Source organism: Patella vulgata, chromosome 7 (assembly GCF_932274485.2).
Source record: "Patella vulgata chromosome 7, xgPatVulg1.2, whole genome shotgun sequence".
NCBI lineage: Eukaryota > Metazoa > Mollusca > Gastropoda > Patellidae > Patella > Patella vulgata.
Window position 1 is genome coordinate 33,286,820 of NC_065885.2, and position 20,534 is coordinate 33,307,353.

At 34.6% G+C, this 20,534-nt stretch overlaps 1 protein-coding gene and 1 long non-coding RNA gene across 2 annotated transcripts; one reads left to right on the top strand and one right to left on the bottom strand.

Moving 5' to 3' along the window:
* Positions 1-1,436: 1,436 nt before the first annotated feature.
* LOC126827055 (solute carrier family 25 member 36) lies at positions 1,437-14,793 on the bottom strand. The gene is made up of 7 exons (XM_050556235.2): positions 14,665-14,793; positions 13,302-13,529; positions 11,158-11,235; positions 6,085-6,185; positions 5,711-5,777; positions 5,065-5,324; positions 1,437-3,914 (listed from the first exon to the last, which is right to left on the bottom strand). The coding sequence occupies exons 1-7, from the start codon at positions 14,700-14,702 to the stop codon at positions 3,715-3,717; spliced, it is 972 nt and encodes a 323-aa protein (XP_050412192.1). The 5' UTR covers positions 14,703-14,793; the 3' UTR covers positions 1,437-3,714.
* On the top strand, positions 9,372-17,795 carry LOC126827061 (uncharacterized). Its single transcript, XR_007682555.2, has 3 exons — positions 9,372-9,590; positions 10,555-10,672; positions 16,352-17,795. It is a non-coding gene; the product is annotated as an uncharacterized LOC126827061 (long non-coding RNA).
* Positions 17,796-20,534: the final 2,739 nt, after the last annotated feature.

Here is a 20,534-nt window from a genome sequence, read left to right on the forward strand (position 1 = left end):
AAGAACATATATGTGTATCTAATAATTTGCCAAAGATATTAATTAATACAATATAATGCCATCATTTTTCTCTATTCCTTGTCTATAAATTTGAAAATGTCAGTATTTCTACATTTCTTTTGTTTTTAAATTCAGTTTTCCTGAATAAATTGGAGGAAGAATTTTTAATAGGGGTTCTTCCTTGTCATCTTGAATAACAGAATTTGAAATCGGTGTGGCATTACAAGAACTTGATTTTCTACACTGGCTATTCTTGACATTAATATGAGTTGTGAACCACGGACAATCAACAAATAAGACCCCGGCAAAAAAGTCTGTCTAATGCAAATGTAATGGGACCATTTCCATGGAAATGCTGTGAAAATGTTTACTTGGAAAATAGGCTTTTGAGTAGTCTGTCAAGATTGATTTGTTTTATTCTGCAGTAGGCAATGGAAGCATTTACAAGACTAAATACTGAATTAATTTGACAGACTTGTTCTTCCTCTTGTGGTAGGCCACTGATTATCAGAAATTGAAAATCAAATACTGCATGTAAATGATTTTTCATTGCGATCAAGGGTAATAACTAAGCAAGTAATTATCAGAAAACTAAATTGCACATGCACAGTCATTTGTTGCTCGGCATAAATTTAGAGGGAATCAAATGATAGCTTTAGCCTCTAAAACACAGAGGGTAATGACAATATGTAACACATTTTGACGTGGGGGTCAAAGAAAAGATAGGTTGCCAGGCAACGAAACTTACGCCCACAGCAGCTAAATCGTCCGGGAAGTCAACAAGAGTTGTCGCATATTTTTAATTTTCGGTAATGAAACATTTATAATACACTAAAATCTGATTATAAATTTAAAGTCAATCGGATATTAACTTTGGCCTCTAGAGCGTCCACAAGATTTTTCAAAGTCATCAAGGGCCATAACTCTGGCAGTAAATATTGGAATTCGCTGAAAATCAAAAGGATTCTTCATCTCATGACCTTAAACACTGTGTATAAATTTAATGTCAATCGGATATTAACTTTGACCTCTAGAGCGTCCACAAGATTTTATGAAGTGATTAAGGGCCATAACTCTAGCAGTAATTATCGGAAATCACTGGAAATCAATAGGCTTCTTCGTCTCATGACCTTAAACACTGTGTATAAATTTAAAGTCAATCGAATATTAACTTTGGCCTTTAGAGCATCCAAAAGATGTTTCAAAGTGATCAAGGGCCATAACTCTGGCAGTAATTATCGGAAATTTGTCTCAAGACCTTAAACACTGTGTATAAATTTAAAGTTAATCGGATATTAACTTTAGCCTCTAGAGCGGTCGGACGGACGGGGGCGACGACAATATACGACCACATTTAAATGTCGGCGTATAAAAATGAATTGGACTATAAAGTCATGACCAATGAATGGCCAGGTAAAAAATAAAAAAAAAATATATATTTTCAGATAACTTTATTTGTATGGTAGAATACAGACACCATAATAATTAAAGAGATTTTTCACTCACCTTTTCCACTCAAAATTATTTATATGTCATTAATTTAATAATAGCTTCCAGAACATGACCTCTGATTAGGTGGAAAAGGGTTGATTTGGTTAATTTGATTTATCAGTTCTTAAAAATTTGGCTAATTATACTATAGAAAGTTAATGTTCTGTGTCAACAGATCACAGCATATTTTCTTACTGTAGGGTTTGCCCCAAATCGTAATAACAAATCAGATAAATCGAATTCAACAACTACCTAAATCAAAGAGATTTTACTCCTTAAGTATCAAATATCACCAGCATCACATACTTACACTGTTTCAAAAACCCAGAAAATTTACCATTATAGTCAGAATTTAAAATCAATTTTGATTTGGAATTATATCCAGAAATTAAAATTAATTTTATCCTTAAGTTTCTCTTTTCTGGAAAAAGTGAACAAGACTTACATAAATTCAGTATTGAGTTTTTAAAATGTGTTGTCAAGGTTGTATTAATATGTACCACTGTAATATGTATTTACCCAAGTAATGATAAAAAGAAAATGAAAACAGCAACCTGTCCACAAATCCACTCTAAGTATTATGAAGTTTGCCTAATATTCACACTTTATTTATAACAATTATGACATTTTAAACATCAAAAGCTGTACATTTATAAAAATATCTATGTACATATAGTATATGTGGATGGATGATATATACAATGAACTATTTACAAATACACTGTCAATCAAAGTTCATTTTGTCTTTTAAGGACCACAATAAAAAGAAAATGTCTCATTTTTAGTTATGATTGTGTAATTATAGACAAAATTGGTTTTCATATTTTAATATTTACTGTCAAGTCACTTCAATTGATAACATATATGAATACAGAAGTATTCTTAACAATTTTTTTTGTTGAGGACATTCATACGAGATTCCAGGGATTTGTTTTGTTTTCTGGTGAAATTCAGGCAATTACACTATAGGTTATTCTGAATACCACAATTTTATTCTACATTCACTGGCACAATTACCATTTTATTTATCTGCATAAATTTTTTTAAAGATGTTTTGAAATCTGATTTTAGAGAGTAACCCCTGATCAGTAAAGAAGGAACCCAAAATCCTAGCATGTCTGTAATGTCATATTGTCTACAACCAGCATAAGTTTAATTTTTTAAAATGAACTCCTTATATAAAAACAAATGATGAATTTCTTACATAAAAAAAACAATGAATTTCTTACATAAAAAAAAACAACGTTCAATCAACAAATCATCTAAATAAACAATCAATCAAAATAATTATAATCAAATCAAGTCCACAGTCAAATATGAAATTACTCTTTGGTATAACATCAGGCTACAAATTAGTAAAATTTTAGAATATGATTTCCCAATAACTAAGCCCATGAATTTAAAATTATTAGATTCCTACAAATTGCTAATGGTATATTAGAATGCTTAAAGAATTAAATGTCAGCACGGTGAAAAACCATCAATTTCATTGATGCCCCCATAAAAGTACCATGAAATCATTTCGAGCGAAATTTAACAGTACTTTTATGTACACAATTAGTTTCATAACTTTCAAAACAAAAATAACTTTCAAACCAAAAAGAATCACAGAACTGTTAAATATATCACATTTAAAATGCCCAACAATAATATCAATCCCATAAATATTTCATAAATTCAATTGAGATTAACAAAAAGATTAAATATTTTTAACACTCGTATGGTTACACTTCCTTATCCATATTGTGATAGCGTTTTAGCACTATAAATAGATTAAGAAAATTAAGGTTAAATTATACAATAAGACTGAAAACAAGCCATTTAACAATATGTTTCCGTCATAAAATAAAGATAACTGGGTTTTATCATGCAATGATGAAGACTAGAGAAGCCTAGTTGAAACGTCACTACAGCTAAGTAACTGTTATTATATATAGTTACACATATCTTTATTTTATGTTTGTCATTACTAAATGCCATCTAAACAACAGGTTTAGTCAATTGATAGACTTATCAGTAAAGATGATGAATTGAAATAATTTAGAAAATTATGGTACCGAACAGATCTACGAGATGAAAAACACTTTTACACTACATTAAGTATTAGATACTATTACACAAAAATATACAATCAGAAATTTTCACAATTGGCAGATACTGAATATTTTTTCAGGGCAGACTACTTTTTATACAGTTTTTCAGATTTATAAATCGAATCTAAGGTCAGTGGTCATCTGATAATAAATACACAACAAATTCGTAAGTAGCCATCATTATAGCACTGTTTGGAATTTGACGAACAAACTGAGTAGCAAGACCACGATAAAGCCCTGAAGCACCTTCCTCTCGAAACACAAGTAAAAATGTTTGCAGGAATGATTTATATTTATTTCCTTCTTCTCTTAACCTGGTTCTCACAACCTCTGCAAAATAATAATTCATAAATTGAGTTCATCTGAAGTAAAATTGCAAGCAAAAAAAAGAAAGCCATTATTTTTAAAATTTGTATTCTATGAGATATTTGTTTACATGCTATGGGCATATGGATGTGTTGCTGTAATAACTGTGCGTAGTTGCAGAGGTATGTTAATCATGTGGTTTACTCTTTAAACGTAAACACTTTATGTGACCTATTTCAAATATTGACTAGTTTTAACAAAATGTCACACTGACATGTCTAGACTAATACTATCAACAAGATAAAACGTAGAAACAAACAAGATCACATAAACAGTTGTTTATCCTGTTGTTTATTTGGAATGCACCAGGTACAAGTCTGTTTCAGGTGTCCAGTTACTATGCAATTACTACACATATCTGTACAAGTTAATAATAGTAACATAAATAGGTCCATTTATTTTCCTTTATCACCCTATAATACATTCTACAGTTGAAAAGGAACTATTTTTTTTATTTTCAAAGAACAGTTCATTTCTAATTAAAAGTAACTTTTTTTTTTTTTATTAAAAATGAACTATTGTTATTCAATTGACCTTGATGGAATCACTGGGTCAATATAAAGGACTTTGCAATGGTTGAATTGCTGTCAAAAAATGATGTATCACAACGCCGAAATGTTCAGTAAAAGTGAAATCTACAGCAAAGAATTATATTTATCTATTTGTGCATGTAAAAAGGGATTGGGGGATAAATAAAATCTCCTACTCGTCTTTTTTCATATCGTTTTTTGTTACTTTATAAACTTGTTTTGATATTTTTTGATATCAAAAAAGACTGGTAGGAGATTCTCTATATAAACATTGTAATGAGATTTCAGTTTTTTTCACTTGTGTGATGGAAAGAATTTGAAATATGCTTGTTTCATAGACCATTAATGGCACATATGTACAAAGCCAATATTGTTGCGCAAAAGTTTTCATGCAAAATGTAAACAAATTATTTTATATAAATTTTTGGCATTATTCTGTAAGCTACAGGTCACATTTTCAATATTTATTTTTATTATATTGCATCATCGAGTATTAGCTCTTGGAGAAAATATTTGGTGAATCAACAATAATTTGAATTTCAAATATTTGGAGACTAAACAAAGATTGTAAAATATCTACTTACCATGAGGATAAGCTATCGTTGTAGCAACAGATTTTGATGTAGCAGCTGCCACCATACACTTTAAGAAATCTATGCCATCTTTATCATTTTTGTGACTAGCTTCAATTAGTTTTTCTTTTAGATGTTCATAAATCACAAAATGAATAACAGTTTCAGTGATTCCAAAATATGATGCACTTATGCCCTTATAAAACCCCAATAGTCCACTTCGATTATAAACTTGTCGAACACAATCACTACATTTTAAATTTGATTCTCTTCTGTAAAAATAACGAACAAAATAAATAAGTGGCCAGACAATAAAACATAGGCTCACAGCAGCTAAGTCATGCAAGCATTCCATAATGGTTGTTAGTTTTTTAATTTTTTTGTAAGTAATGTTATCATTTACAATAGACTAACAATTGAAGAAATACTAATTTTTATGTAGGGGTCATCGTCAACTTTCATTTTGTGAAGCAGGTCTATAAGCACAAACTAATCGGTCAAGTCTACCAACTCTAATAGAGTCTGCCTTGATTCCTGTTTATTCAGATCATTGGCATGGGTAAATAAGCAAATCATAATAAACACACTAAAGCCTGCAAAAACAGACAGCAATATAGAAGTGAATTAATGTTAAAAATATGTTTTTATGTTTACTTACTTCTGATCTAACTGAAGACGAGTTTTGACAAACCATATTGGATTTGTTAATGTCGAAGCTATAAAACCTACAAATAGTCAAATTAACAAATACTGAATTGGATAACTTTTACAACATGGTAAATCAAGAGCTAAAATTTAAGGGAACTCTTTAAACTCAAAATCATTCTACTTATACTAGAACTAAATAGCCGCAAGTACTGTATAATATTAATTCATTTATACTGATGATTATAGTAAATATATTTTATAGAGCCAGTCTTAATTCAGTAATGGTCTGAAAGCATTGATCTAGACATTGTTCAAGTCAACAAGGTTATTTTTAGAAAAAGCTTAGTCCTTGAACTTCTCCGGGGTACAAAAATGTAAACAAACCTGCAGTGATGGCTGAAGACATATGAATACAGGCAGTATCAGGATTTAATCTCTCATTCAAAAATTGCTTGGTGTTGGCATATGTGAAGAAATAGATAGCTCTGTAAAAGACAAATTAAATATTCACTATTTACTTTTTGGTAGATATACACCATCCTTCAAGAGAGATGGGGTTTAACGTCCACTCGACACAAACCAGGTCATTTCGGGACTAACATATGGTTCAATTTTATTTCCATAATTCGCTTGCGCGTAGGGGTCTTTAGCAGTGGGAGGAAACCGGAGGACCCGGAGAAAACCCACGAAGTTGGACAGGCGACCCTACTCCTTGTCACGTACAACCGGGGATTCGAAACCCCGCCAGTTGACTCAATGACAGACTTTAAGATACAGCACGCACGTGCTAACCATTCAGCCATCCAACCCCCCGGAAACCAGAGGACCTGGAGGTTAGACAGGCAACCCTACTCCTTGTCGTGTACAAGCGGGGAATCAAATGACAAGATCACATCCCCCACCCACAACTCACACTCAATGTGAAGATACCAATTGAGATACAAAATTTAGTGTGGGGACGGGTTATCGAATTTGAAAATCTAAGATATTCTGTCAACATGTCACATGCATATTTTTGTGTCCCTAGGCCTTCATGGTCAGCAAATGTTTTTAAAATGTTTTTGTGCATAATCAATGTTTTTGTGCATAATCAATGTTTCATTATGTAGGCCTAATGCATGTAAACATGACTGACACTAATAAAGATTATCATCTTCTAAACACAATTCTTGTTTAGTCCAAGGTCTTTAGTAAGATAACTTGTGTGTACAAAGGCAATATATACTGTTTGTTTTAAAAAATATATCTAGACAATTATGTCAAAAGACGAGAAATATAATATTAACTTTATCTCTGAATATGGCACATGTATATTGTCACATGTACGATTAATATTTACGCATTAGAAAATGATTACTCTTATCAGTATTTTTAAGTCTGTGTGTTTTTCTTTGTGTAGACATACTATTTTTGTAGTTACAAACTTACAGAAATATACCACATAAACTGACTATCATTTTCTACCTTGTTTAAATAATATAAAAACATGTACTTGTACAATAACCTGTACTAGTAAAGTAATTAGTAAAACAAACAGCACGTTAGAATTGGACTTCAAGCTGCTGATCACCTTGAGTGAATTAGAATCCGTGCATTCAGTATTTACAAAGATATGAAATGAAGATACATGTAGGTTGCTAGGCAACGAAACATACGCTCACAGCAGTAATTATTGGAAATGTTGAAAATCAAAAGGCTTCATGAGCTTAAACACTGTGCATAAATTTAAAGTCAATCAGATATTAACTTTAGCCTCTAGAGCATCCACAAGATTTTTCAAAGTGAGCAAGGGCCATAACCCTGGCTGGCAGTAATTATCAGAAGTCGTTGAAAATCAATAGGATTCTTCATCTCATGACCTTAAACACTGTATATAAAGTCAATCAGATATTAACTTTAGTCTCTAGAGTGTTCACAAGATTTTTCAAAGTGATCAAGGGCCATAACTATGGCAGTAATTATTGGAAATCGGTAAAAAGCAATAGGCTTCTTCGTCTCATGAACTTAAACACTGTGTATGAATTTAAAGTCAACTGGATATCAACTTTAACCTCTAGAGTGTCCACAAGATTTTTTCAAAGGGATCAAATTCAAGGGCCATAACTCTGGCAGTAATTATCAGAAATCGGTGAAAATCAATAGGCTGTCTCATGACCTTTAACACGGTGTATAGATATAAAATCAATCAGATGATTAAACTATGGTCTCTAAAGTACCACAAGATTTCATAAAATGATCAAGGGCCATAACTCTGGCAGTAATTATTAGAAATTGTTGAAAATCAATAGGCTTCTTCGTCCCATGAGCTTAAACACTGTGTATAAATTTAAAGTCAATCAGATTTTAACTTTAGTCTTGAGAGCGTCCACAAGATTTTTCAAAGTGATCAAGGGCCATAACTCTGGCAGTAATTATCGGAAATCGGTGAAAATCATTAGGCTTCTTTGTCTCATGGCCTTAAACACTGTATCAATTTAATGTCAATCGGATCTTAACTTTAGTCTCTAGAGCTCCACAAGCAATGATGCCAGACCAGTGGATGGACAGGGGCGACGACAATATACAACCACATTTCAATGTGGGCGTATAAAAATGCATTCAGCATCACACAATACATAAAATCCAGCGCTACCTGTTTAGTAAAATCTTTTACTGTTGACATTTTGATTTGTTTCTGTCTTAATTACAAGTTAATTACATGTATACTTTAGCGTGGAATAAGAGTATTATTCATCAAAACGTTAATAATTACTAGACTAATAATTATATATTTTCAGAAAAATAGAAATAACGATCAGCGATTTTAAATGTTAAATAATCTATTTGAATACATTTTAGCATTGATTAAATCATTAAGTTTTGAGAAATTCGTCCAAAATGTCAATGACAGTTAGCAGCTTTAAGTTTTAATAAAGCACTGAATTGTGTTGATCTGACGTGTTATTGCCCAATTCCATTAATTTTTTGTTGCAAAATCTCGAACATGTAATTTTGTTTACAATGTCAGGTTATATGTCTCTATTAATGTAAGAAAATAGGTCTCTGGCAAATATAATGATAACAATTCTCCCTTTTTGTAAAAGGTAGCCTTTGTTACACTTGCATGGCAGCCTTTGCAACAATATAGTTCATATTTGCGACTTGTACCTTTTACGTTTTAAATTATTTTTTAATCACGCTGGTCTAACTGTATAGCAACTTCATATCATGGTTCATTTACTGTGTTAAACAGATAATAATTGGCAAATAGCCATGTTAAGCTTCATTCAAGGGATTGACCTAATTATATAACAAAGGATAATAATTGTATTATCAAGGTCAGCTTAAATCCTGTACATTTCCATGTTAACACTTATGATAAATTTACATAAATATGTATCTATTCAGTTTTACAAACATTTGATACGTAATGTATCTATTCTGTCTTTCAAACATTTGATACGTAATGTATCTATTCTGTCCTTCAAACATTTGATAGGTAACCTAACAAACAAATTATTATTCATTAAACTTATTAACAATTCACAGCCAAATGAAATCAATGATTTAACAAATTACACCATGTAAATATGAAAGACGTACTACTTTAGGGACAGCTTAGCACAATTACACACTTAAATGTCTTTAACCTATGCATATCAACAACACATTTTGTGTAACTTGATGATCGACTATAATACACACGTGATTCACATCTAAAGCTACACAATCTAGTCACGAGATTTAACTTTAAATACCTATGTCTATATAAAAACACTTGTTTTTGCGTTTGCGGATATCGGCTAAGTCTGTCAATTTGAAGAAACAGATGCTATGGGAGAACTTGCTTTAACAGTTGACTACAAGAAGGCAGATTCTTGTAAATTTATTCAATCTGCTTCAGGGACAAAGTAAGTATTGTCCTGGTCTCAGATCTTTACTAACATTCTAATTGATTATCTCAATGGTACATGTACACCAGTCATTTTGGGACAACCATTTTGTCATCTTTGGATAAATAAGTTATAATCCATATTTTAATAATTATTTTGCTCTCATGGTAAAAACCGTGAAATTTTTACCACCTTTATGGTTCTCTGTACACCAACAGAAATTCATGGATATTGTGTTATGTCTTCTATCCAGTAAACAAAATTGTTGTTACCAAACTTTTAACCCGTTAAGTGCGTAGCTCATTATATAACGTCCTGGACAACTGCCACTCACTGTGTGTAGGGCGTAATATAACGCCTTGGAGGTTTTTTCCCCAACCTATTCTTAGAACATAGTTCGTCCCTTGGGGGAATCAATTGGGAATTCCCCCCATGATCGCAGCATGTGTAGGATGTTATATTACTTCCTGGACAACTGCCACTCACGGAGGTATTTTCCCCAACCTATTCTTAGAACATAGTACATAGTTCTTCGCCACTTCTTCAAATTAATTACACAATAGGGGGTAGTTAACATTTTAAAAACGTCAGGCTTAACGGGTTAATAAATAATGTGTGGATATCATTATTTTAACTCCTTGTTGAGGAATATAATGGTCTAAAAGTTAAATGGATATGCACTGAATTGTATTACAAGCTACACATGGACACCAGTTATTGACTACATGACCTTCACCTGCTGACCCACTCTTATTATTTGGATGAATTGATAAGAGAAAGATAGCTCAATAAGCAGGTGAAAGCTAAAATAACACTGTCCATTAACATGTTTTTCAAAAGACTACCTACATACATGTACATTGTGCCATTAATGCCTACACATGTATGTACTAAAACATACATGCCAAGAAATTTCCAGGAGGGGAAATTCTCTGACTGAAATAAATTTTACCTCCCCAGTAAACCTGTGTTCTATTTATAGATCAAGTGTCTGGCACAAATCATGATGGAGAGTTTTCAAGGTCTAACAACCACAGGCAGTCTTACTACACCTACACTGACTAGCATAGGCTACATACAGCTGCCAAAAATATTCTTAGGTAACTTTAAATGTTTTTTTTTAGGCTTATACCAAAATCATAAAATGCTGTTAACTATACTATAGAGAGTCAAGGATCAAAATAGGTTGCATAATGCACTATGAACTTATATGATAGGTAGTAATAAATACTTAGATAGCCATGTTGGATTCAGTTGATATATTTCATGAGTCTAGCAAAATCTTTTTGTTAGTCTTAAGTTTTGTTAATTATACAAGTCCTTTGTTTACATTCATTAGTTTCACCAGAATGATTGACATCAAATACTTCTGTTATTATTAGTTTTGGCTGTGTTACTTAACACAGTTAAATATCAATTGTGTATGAAATACCAAACAAAGGCTGTCTTATGCAATATGGAAAAAGCTGACATCAGCCTAAAAATTAAATCCTTTATAATATCTATCTAGTATAATATTTGCATGAATCCGAAAACTGCTTTTGCCTTTTCTCAACCAAGTTTAAATACTAATTTTAATACTAACCTGGACGGAGCAACGCCGACTAGATTAGGTCCCAAACCTTTGAATAAACCTTTAGCTCCCTCTGTTACAAAAATATGTCTGAAAAAAAAAATTCACAGTAAAAAATGGAATAAAATCTTTTTTTTTTTTGTTTACAATAATGTTACAACCATAAATGAATGAAGTACAAGTAGAAAGGTTTATTTCATTTTTCCAACTTTCAAATATCTGTACATGGAGGTTGTTGGAGTACCTCCTTAGACTCCACTCAACAATCCCATCAAGTTTTAAAAATTTCCACAATGAACTTTGTCCTGGGAAGATAACTTCACAAAATGCATTCGAAATTGCCAAAATACTATAATTATCAAAATAGTAAGAAATAACTTGCTTAGAGCAAAGCACTTGACAGAAGCATCACCTGAACTCCATGAAAAGCATTATAGGCTATTAATAATATTATTTTGCACACAACACTGAATGAATTTTAAACTATAATATCTCAAATTGGATCAAATTCTACATATACAGATTGTACGTACATACAAAGATCTCCAAACAATAATAAACCGTTTGTCTCAGATACAGTTATATCAACAAACCAGGTTTTTCCATAATCCATCTAGTTGTGTTAATATTTAACAGTTATTATCAACTGTTATTAATAATTACTGAAAGCACTGATTTAACTACCACATTTGATACTATTTCCTACACTTTTACTATCTTTATTAATGACCTATGATTATGTGTTATACAATAATGGCTACAGTAGAAAAGGAGCATTGACAGTAATATCTTGATTATATTGACAGGTAGAGATTTACCTGAAATCCAAAATCATTAATTTTTCATGTCAAAGTTACATGGTAAGCAAAGCAATGGTAATTATTGAATACACCAACATGTATCTGACCAAGAATTAAGGGACAAATAACTAAATAACAGTATGATGTATAAATAAATTACTGAAGATCTGTGTACGTGATAATCTGTCTGTGTGAAGGTAACCTTTCTGTTGAAATCTAATGCCATCGCAAATACCAACACATACATGTACAATATTACAAATATCAGTACCATGTTTTTTATTCTAAGTTTATTAAATAATGTTTGTTCTATGATGTTCATTGTTTACCCTAATTTGAACTTGACCTCACAGGTACATGTACCTGTAACAGCAGTTCATTGGTGTTATAAGGTATACCTTGTAAGTACAAAGCCATCAACTGGCTTAATGATGTAATATTTCTAACTCAACAGAAGACATTTTTTGCCAAGAACTGAGAAATGTTTGAACTTTGAACCAGTCAACACTATCCATGTTAATTACAGATACATCATGTCTTCACAAAAAAGTTCTAAGAGTGTATTTTTTTTTTTAACACCTGACCTATGATGACTTTAAATGCAACTGAATAAGCACACCGTTGTCTGGATTTTGAATAACAACTTGGAAATTGGTTGCTACCTACTACATATATGCTAATTGATATTAATTGCAATTTACAGTATTAAACCATGTTGTCTAATTTCTTGGTTGCAAAGTAATGTAGGCTACCTAGACATGCAACTTGTAAGCCTTTTCTTTTTGTAGATCAACCTGACTGCCTCAAGGACTGAACATTAAGACATCCATTTGACACCCCAAGCAATTTATCAAAAATTTACGCTTTAATGTAGGCTAGAAATAAAATGTCATGCTAGAGGCATAATTCTCTTGTTCTTCCAGTTTTATATTTATGTAAAGTTCTTTAATTCAAGAGCATGTAAATTGGAAAATAGCACACATCCTTTTAGAACAAGGCAAAATAATGACAAAATAAACGCAATATTTAAATTCTCACTATGTATATTTGAGCTATTCAGGATCAAAGTGTAAACAAGGATCATTTAAATATTTTTGTAATGCAGGCAACCATCCTTACTGATAATATAATTTGGACACTAAATAACTTTTGCTCAGAGAACTGTACTGTTGTTTGATATTTCGGTCAGAAAATGTTGCTTTCAGTGACATGACAGGTTGATAGACAAGTTGATAAAGCAAAGTGACAGTTGGAGAAAAATACCCAATTTTGACCCCTGTAATGGCTGTATAAATCATAAATATAGTTAATACTTATAATAGAGGCATAAATTGTAAATTCACAATAAGCACTTACCTGAGACATAAGATTATACCAAGAGACACCCGTCCTTTGCCACCTGAAGAATAATGTTCGACATTGTTCAAAGCGATATTGCCACATGATGATTGACTGGCAGCTGATGCTGATAATACCCGTACATCTGTAACAAATGATGGTCCGAAAGTTGCTATTGAGGACTGTAATCGAGTCTTGACAACTTCTAGTGGACAAGTCAATATTGCTCCAACTGTTCCCGCTGTCCTGTAATGTAAGAAAATAATCATAGATTTGATTCAAAATCTATATTTCACACAATAATATACTGTACATGGAAAGACAGACACAAGCAAACTAAACAAGCAGACTATTGTATGCATCCATTCATAATAAATGAAATGGGGTTTAACGTCCTACTGTTCTGCTCCTAACCTGGGCTAATGAAGACGGGCATACGCCATACAAGTGTGCTATGAGGGAAATTTTGCCCGAGCAGCAGCGCTACGGCCTACTCTTATATCGAAATCCAACTGCCAAGAGATCTTTCACGTGCACGGCAATGTGTACACGGGACCTCGGTTTTTTCGTCCCATCCGAGCGACTAGACAGCTGTCCTTGTCAGGCCCTCGATCCTGCATCACTGACAATGGGAAACCATGCCGGAAAATCTGGATGAACTTTCTCAGCAAATGCAGGGATTGAAAAACCCGACCTCCAGGCTAGTGAGCGAGCGTCCTACCCACTTAGCCACGTGATCCCCCATTCATAATTAAAGACGTGTATTTTGACAGTTTAGGATAATATTAATTATTATACCCACTCAAGTAGTTTTAGGGTGCCTTTCCCGGCTTTAGCTTTATTCTGATAATTGAAAACTTTTTTAGCCTTTTACTTTACAAAGAATCATAATATGTGTGTATGGGCTACATTCATTGTGTTTCTTTTTGTAAATAAGACAGTCTTTTGGCACTATTTTAATATCATTGTCAAGGCATTACACAGTAGTTTAAGTAACCTGAAGTTCCATTTACTTGACCTGAGAGGATAATAATGCCAATACCCAGTCCCAATCATGCCAATGTTTATCAAAAAAGGTGAAGGTCAGCCAGGTTCCACGGAATGTAAATTTCCTCGACAAATTTAGTTAATTGTTAACAAAACCAACGTATTTTATGTTGCATTTAATAATAATTAAATTTGACATTTTGAAAATCTCAAAGTAAAATGCAGGGCATTGGGCATTGAACGGGAGAAAGAACTTTAAGAAGAGTCACGCTGTGGACTGATTTATGAAGATAAAAAGAAGGGTTCACAGTGACAGACTGATGTGTACAGAATTATCTCACTAGACCTCTTTTATTTATATCTTTTTTAATACAAAATATTGCATAGTACATACCCTCCAGCCAATAAATGTATTATATGCTCGCGTTCCATGCAGCCATCCGACTTGAATCACCACAATAATAATAATGTCAGACAAATTTACTCATCACACACGTTCACGTGCCGAAATAAAACGGACCAATCAGGACTCCTGCTACTGCATGACCAACGATTTCATTGGCCAAAAATAATACGATAAAAATAACCATTCACGCTTTGTGCACGTGAACAAGTCCTCGTAAATAAAGTGTCCCAGTTTATACAACGATAAAACAGGTCAAACATTGTAAATGACCTGGAAATGTTCGAAGAGCAGACGGACAAAATTGCAGAATGGAATGTGATCGTCAACACAAAATATCTTTGATTACTCGATTTGCATTGTTATAATAATTCTCTCTCACCGAAAGGGTCTGACAGACTGAATTAGTGACTAGGCAGTTAATTGTCACTAGATTGAAATTTATGTGTTTATAATATAACCTTGATCATAGATTTTTAAAACATGTGCCCTCAATCAATATGGTAATAACTGTCAGAGTTATGGCCCTTTGTTCAGTTTGAAAAATATTTGTTCACCCTCCAGACAATCGGATTTGCATGTTTTCGATAACACTCTTCTCCGATTTTACAGCCAAAAGTGTCAACAACAAAATATGAAAAATGGGGGACAGGGAGAACGAGAAAGTTGCAATATTTTTTCATAATCTAATTGCTATACTACTACAACTAGTCTGAAATTTTTGGGGGATCACGTGGCTAAGTGGGTAAGACGCTAGCTCGCTAGCCTGGATGTCGGGTGTTCGATCCCTGCATTGGCCGAGAAAGTTCATCCAGATTTTCCGGCGTGGTTCTCCCTTGTCAGTGATGCAGGACGGAGGGGCTGACAAGGAAAGCTGTCTAGTCGTTCGGATGGGACGAAAAACCGAGGTCCCGTGTACACATTGGCGTGCACGTAAAAGATCCCTTGGCAGTTGGAATTCGATATAAGAGTAGGCCGTAGTGCCGATGTCCGGGCAAAATTTCCCTCATAGCACACTGTATGGCGTATGCCCGTCTTCATTAGCCCAGGTTAGGAGCAGAACAGTAGGACGTTACACTCCATTTTATTTCATTTTCATTTCATTTCTGAAATTTTTTGGCGTTTGTGGGTTGCCTCCCTTGAGTGCTGTCGTGTGTTTCCACACAGGACCGGCAAAAGCAATTCTTGATTGATGACGGGGGCGGGAGTGGGGGGGGGGGGGCGCGACCGTCCTAGGAATTTGAATCTGTAATGGGGTTTAACGTCCTACTGTTCTGCTCCTATACTGGGCTAATGAAGACGGGCATACGCCATACAGTGTGCTATGAGGGAAATTTTGCCCGGGCAGCGGCGCTACGGCCTACTCGTATATCGAATTCCAACTTCCAAGGGATTTTTTACGTGCACGCCAATATGTACACGGGACCTCGGTTTTTCGTCACATCCGAACGACTAGACAACTGTCCTTGTCAGGCCCTCCGTCCTGCATCACTGACAAGGGGAAACCACACATAAGCACCACTGCAGTGACATGGGGAAACCACGTCGGAAAATCTGGATGAACTTTCTCGGCCAATGCAGGGATTGAACACCCGACCTCCCGGGGGTCTAGATCTTCGGACAAGTAAAATCACTCAGCATTGAAGTTTTTATGTTTTTTTTTTTTTTAATCCCTTAGGGCCTACCATGAAAGCACTGCAGACGATGGTGATTTTCTGTGATGCTGAACTGAACAAATATATGCATAATAATACCAAGGTTGTAGACATTCTAGAGGTCACAATTTGTATCGAATTTTGATGAAACTTACAATCTATATATATATGTTTGTAACACAAAGATCTCGGTTCCTGGCGATATTGGTGCATATTGGACCGCAACTTGTTGGATTATGGCCCCTGATTGTAGGCTACGAAAAATCAGACTTTTAGCTTGTGGGTCCTCTAGAGGTCACTATTTTTATTGATTGTAAAAACCGTTCAAATATACCACAGTTACACCATTACGCACGGCTGAGTTCAAATTCGAAGTTCAAATGGCCGCTAACCTTTACGCAAATAGTGTAAAAGCATATAATACCCAGGGCTACCCTTTGGGCGACCTTCGGTTATAATTTTTTCATGACTACGAACGCGGATGGTCCGGACCATCGTCTGTTAAAAGAAGGATGCCCCCATGGACATGGTAATGTCATTTAATTCTGCTTTAGACCTCGACGATAACCCTAAAAAAAACCCACTTACTCTCAAGGAAGGTCTATAATCTCTCCACGGAGGATAATGATTCGCTATGCTATATAATGTTATATAGTTTAATAAACAAATAATACTTTCATGAAATTAAAAATGCGCTACTCAAATTAATTTTTAGAGACGTCAAATTCCTTGTCATTTGACTTCACATTTTGCATAGCATAAATAATGAAATAATGCGTATTTTTTAGACTTACATATATTCAGACATAACCTACGAGACAAAAAATATCTGCTCATCGAAGTCGCAACCATCGAAGTCGCAAAATATCGGGATTAGCCCTTTAAGCACAAGGAAGGTCTATATCTATTCTCTCCATGGAGGATAATGAATCGGTGTGTTATATAGTTTGATAAACAAATAATACTTTCATGAAGTTAAATTTGCGCGACTCAAATTAATTTTAGAGACGACAAAATTCCTTCTAATTTGACTTTACTTTTTGCATAGCGCAAGTATTGAAATTATGCGTATTCTTAGATTCGGACATAACAAACGGGACACAAAATATCTGATCATAGAGGTAGCAACCATTTAAAATTCATTCAAAATTTCCTAAAATCATATACTTAAGAAAAATAGATTCTTTTGAAATATTCTACACTTTGGTTTCATCGACACCGCCATCTTGGAACTACTCCGACCATGCCACAATAGCATGGTTCAGTATTTTCGGACTATGGTCCGGTCTAAATGAAATTCGGATTCAGTTAGTTCGACCATAGACAGGAAATCACGATAACCGAAGATCGCCCTGGTAGTTCGACTAGAGTACGGAAATCTGTGCAACCGAAGGTCGCCCTGTCGTGGCCCATCTAGGCGACCTTCGGTTATCGCGATTTCTTGACTATGATCGAACTAACTGAATCCAAATTTCATTTAGACCGGACCATAGTCCGAAAATACTGAACCATGCTCTTGTGGCATGGTCGGAGTAGTTCCAAGATGGCGGGTGTAGATAAAACGTAAGTGTAGAATATTTAGAAAGAATCTATTTTTGTTAAGTATATGATTTTAAGAAAGCTTGAATGTATTTTAAATGGTTGCTACTTCTATGAGCAGACATTTTTGTCTCGTATGTTATGTCTGAATCTATGTAAATCTAAAAATTACGCATTATTTCAATATTTGCGCTATGCAAAAAGGAAAGTCAAGTTACAAGGCATTTTGTCGTCTCTAAAATTAGTTTGATTCGCGCAAATTTAACTTCATGAAAGTATTATTTGTTTATGAAACTATGTAACATAGCGATTCATTATCCCCCATGGAGAGATGTATAGACCTTCCTTGGGGTTAAGGTTTTTTTCAGGGTTATGCTCGAGGTCTGAAGCAAAGTAAAATGACATCACCATGTCCCTGGGGGCAGCCATCTTTGAACAAATTATAACCGAAGGTCGCCCTAGATGGTAGGCCTATATACGATGAGACCTTGACGAAATCTGCAAGTGGCCTTAATATTAAGATCTAACCCGTTAAACTCGCGCTAAACCCCTAGTTAAAGCTCGTGCCTTTGCCCCCTTAACCTTGGACTTTGCCTCAGCTTTGCCCCTCCAATCACCGACGGCTGGCGCCGCCACTGCCCTATACGTCGATTGTCAGGAAAGCCTACACAAATTATGATATAGTATGAGTATAGAATATAATTATATACAGAAATTATTTAGGCATTGCAATGTATTTGTGTTTTTTAGTTGTTTTTTTTTAAAAAAAAGTTTTTTGGGTTTCCTAGACACAAAACGGTTCATATAACCTAAAGCATGCTGTCTTGGACGGGTGAAGGTGTGTTTAAATGAATTGAAATGAAAGGCGGTATAGAAAAAGTAAAAAAGTGCATCTCGGCATCTGTGTTTCGTTTTGTCTATATGATTTAACCTTCAGGTTGTTTTCGGTTTACTAGAATCGTAATATCAGCACTGACTTGACTGTATACAGATTCCATCACTCACTAAAGCATGCATTCAACATGCGAATAACAGACAGATCCACTAATAACTCCCACGATTGGTACCCAAATCAAGTAAATTAATAAATAGTTTCCCTGTAATGTTGACATTTGAAATATTCCCCCTTGTCAGTGATGCATTTGCTGAGAAAGTTCATCCAGATTTTCCGGCATGGTTTCCCATTGTCAGTGATGCAGGATCGAGGGCCTGACAAGGACAGCTGTCTAGTCGCTCGGATGGGACGAAACACCGAGGTCCCGTGTACACATTGGCGTGCACGTAAAAGATCCCTTGACAGTTGGAATTCGATGTAAGAGTAGGCCGTAGTGCCACTGTCCGGGCAAAATTTCCCTCATAGCACACTGTATGGCGTATGCCCGTCTTCATTAGCCCAGTCGGAGCAGAACAGTAAGACGTTAAACCCCATTTCATTTCATTTGAAATATATATATATATTTATATATGGGTGTCATTTCAAAGGCCTATTATAGACGGGCTCTTTAGTTCAACAATTCATTTACGCACATACACCAGAATCACTCATAGTAAATTCTCACAACAGCTATAGGCGTGCTGGGTGGTAGGCAGGGTATTATAATAGGAAACTGCCCCCATAAAGTGCAAAATACAAAAGAAAACGGGAATATTTGATAACGCTCGAATCCGATGAGATTTCCTATCAGGGTATAGGAGGGTGTGTAACTATGTACCCTCACTTCTGAAAATATGCCCTCTCTTCTGAAAAAATGCCGTCATATCTGAAAAAGTAGCCTACGCTTGAATTTCGAAAGAAATGCCAGAAATGCTCATGGAAATGCCTACGTCAACGTCGTCATATTTCCATTGCCCGAATAACAATATTGTGAAATCTTTCCCTTCTGTCCTTCCCTTGTTCAAAACAAATCCAGTTAAACTAAAGACCAATCGCGCTCAATGTACGTACATGTACCGTCGATCAACCCTCCTTGTTTGTTGGCTATCAGTCGCAGTGTGGCTGGAAATCAGTCCGAGACCCAGTCCGCCCCTGGGTAAATATGTCGGAGCGGCCGGATTTCTATAGAAAACGGCTAATTTTAGTTTATTTCGGCCGACATCCAACCCATTTCGAACAGGCGCGGATCAAGATGGGTGCTAACCGGGTTACAGCCAGGGGCCAGAATGTTAAAGGTACCCCAAATTTGTTCTAAAGAAAATAATTTATTATGTCAGAGCACGACGACATACCCAATACTACCAATATCAACCTTCTGACATATAACTTGCATTTGTATGTGAGACAATGACCAAGGGCCCTATAGCTTTCCACATTTTCAGATCTTTTGAACTTAATCATAATCAATGTGTGGTATGCCATGGCTCAGATATACGTCAAATCTATTCTAGAATGTGTCATAGATTAAAAAAGTTCCGCCCCCCACCCAAAGTGTCCTAAGTTTAGTCTGCCTACCATCCTTCTGGGCCTCTTAATAGCAAATTCTTTCTTCACTACTTTTTAGCATCATTTTACTGTAAAACAAATTACTCTCTATTTATATCAGGCATAATAAAACAAAATACGAATAATCATTGTCATTCAGCAAGGTCATTTAAAATGTCATTGATTTATTTACTCAAACCCCCTTGAAAATGATATTTTTGTGAAAGATGGAGATCTATCACTTTCCC

Coding starts and splice junctions, on each gene's coding strand:
- LOC126827055 (XM_050556235.2), bottom strand. CDS start 14,702: ATGGAACGCGAGCATATAATACATTTATTGGCTGGAGG. Junction 11,236..13,301: donor GGTATAATCTTATGTCTCAG/GTAAGTGCTTAT, acceptor TTTTTTTTTCAG/ACATATTTTTGTAACAGAGG. Junction 5,778..6,084: donor GTCTTCAGCCATCACTGCAG/GTTTGTTTACAT, acceptor GACTATTTGTAG/GTTTTATAGCTTCGACATTA.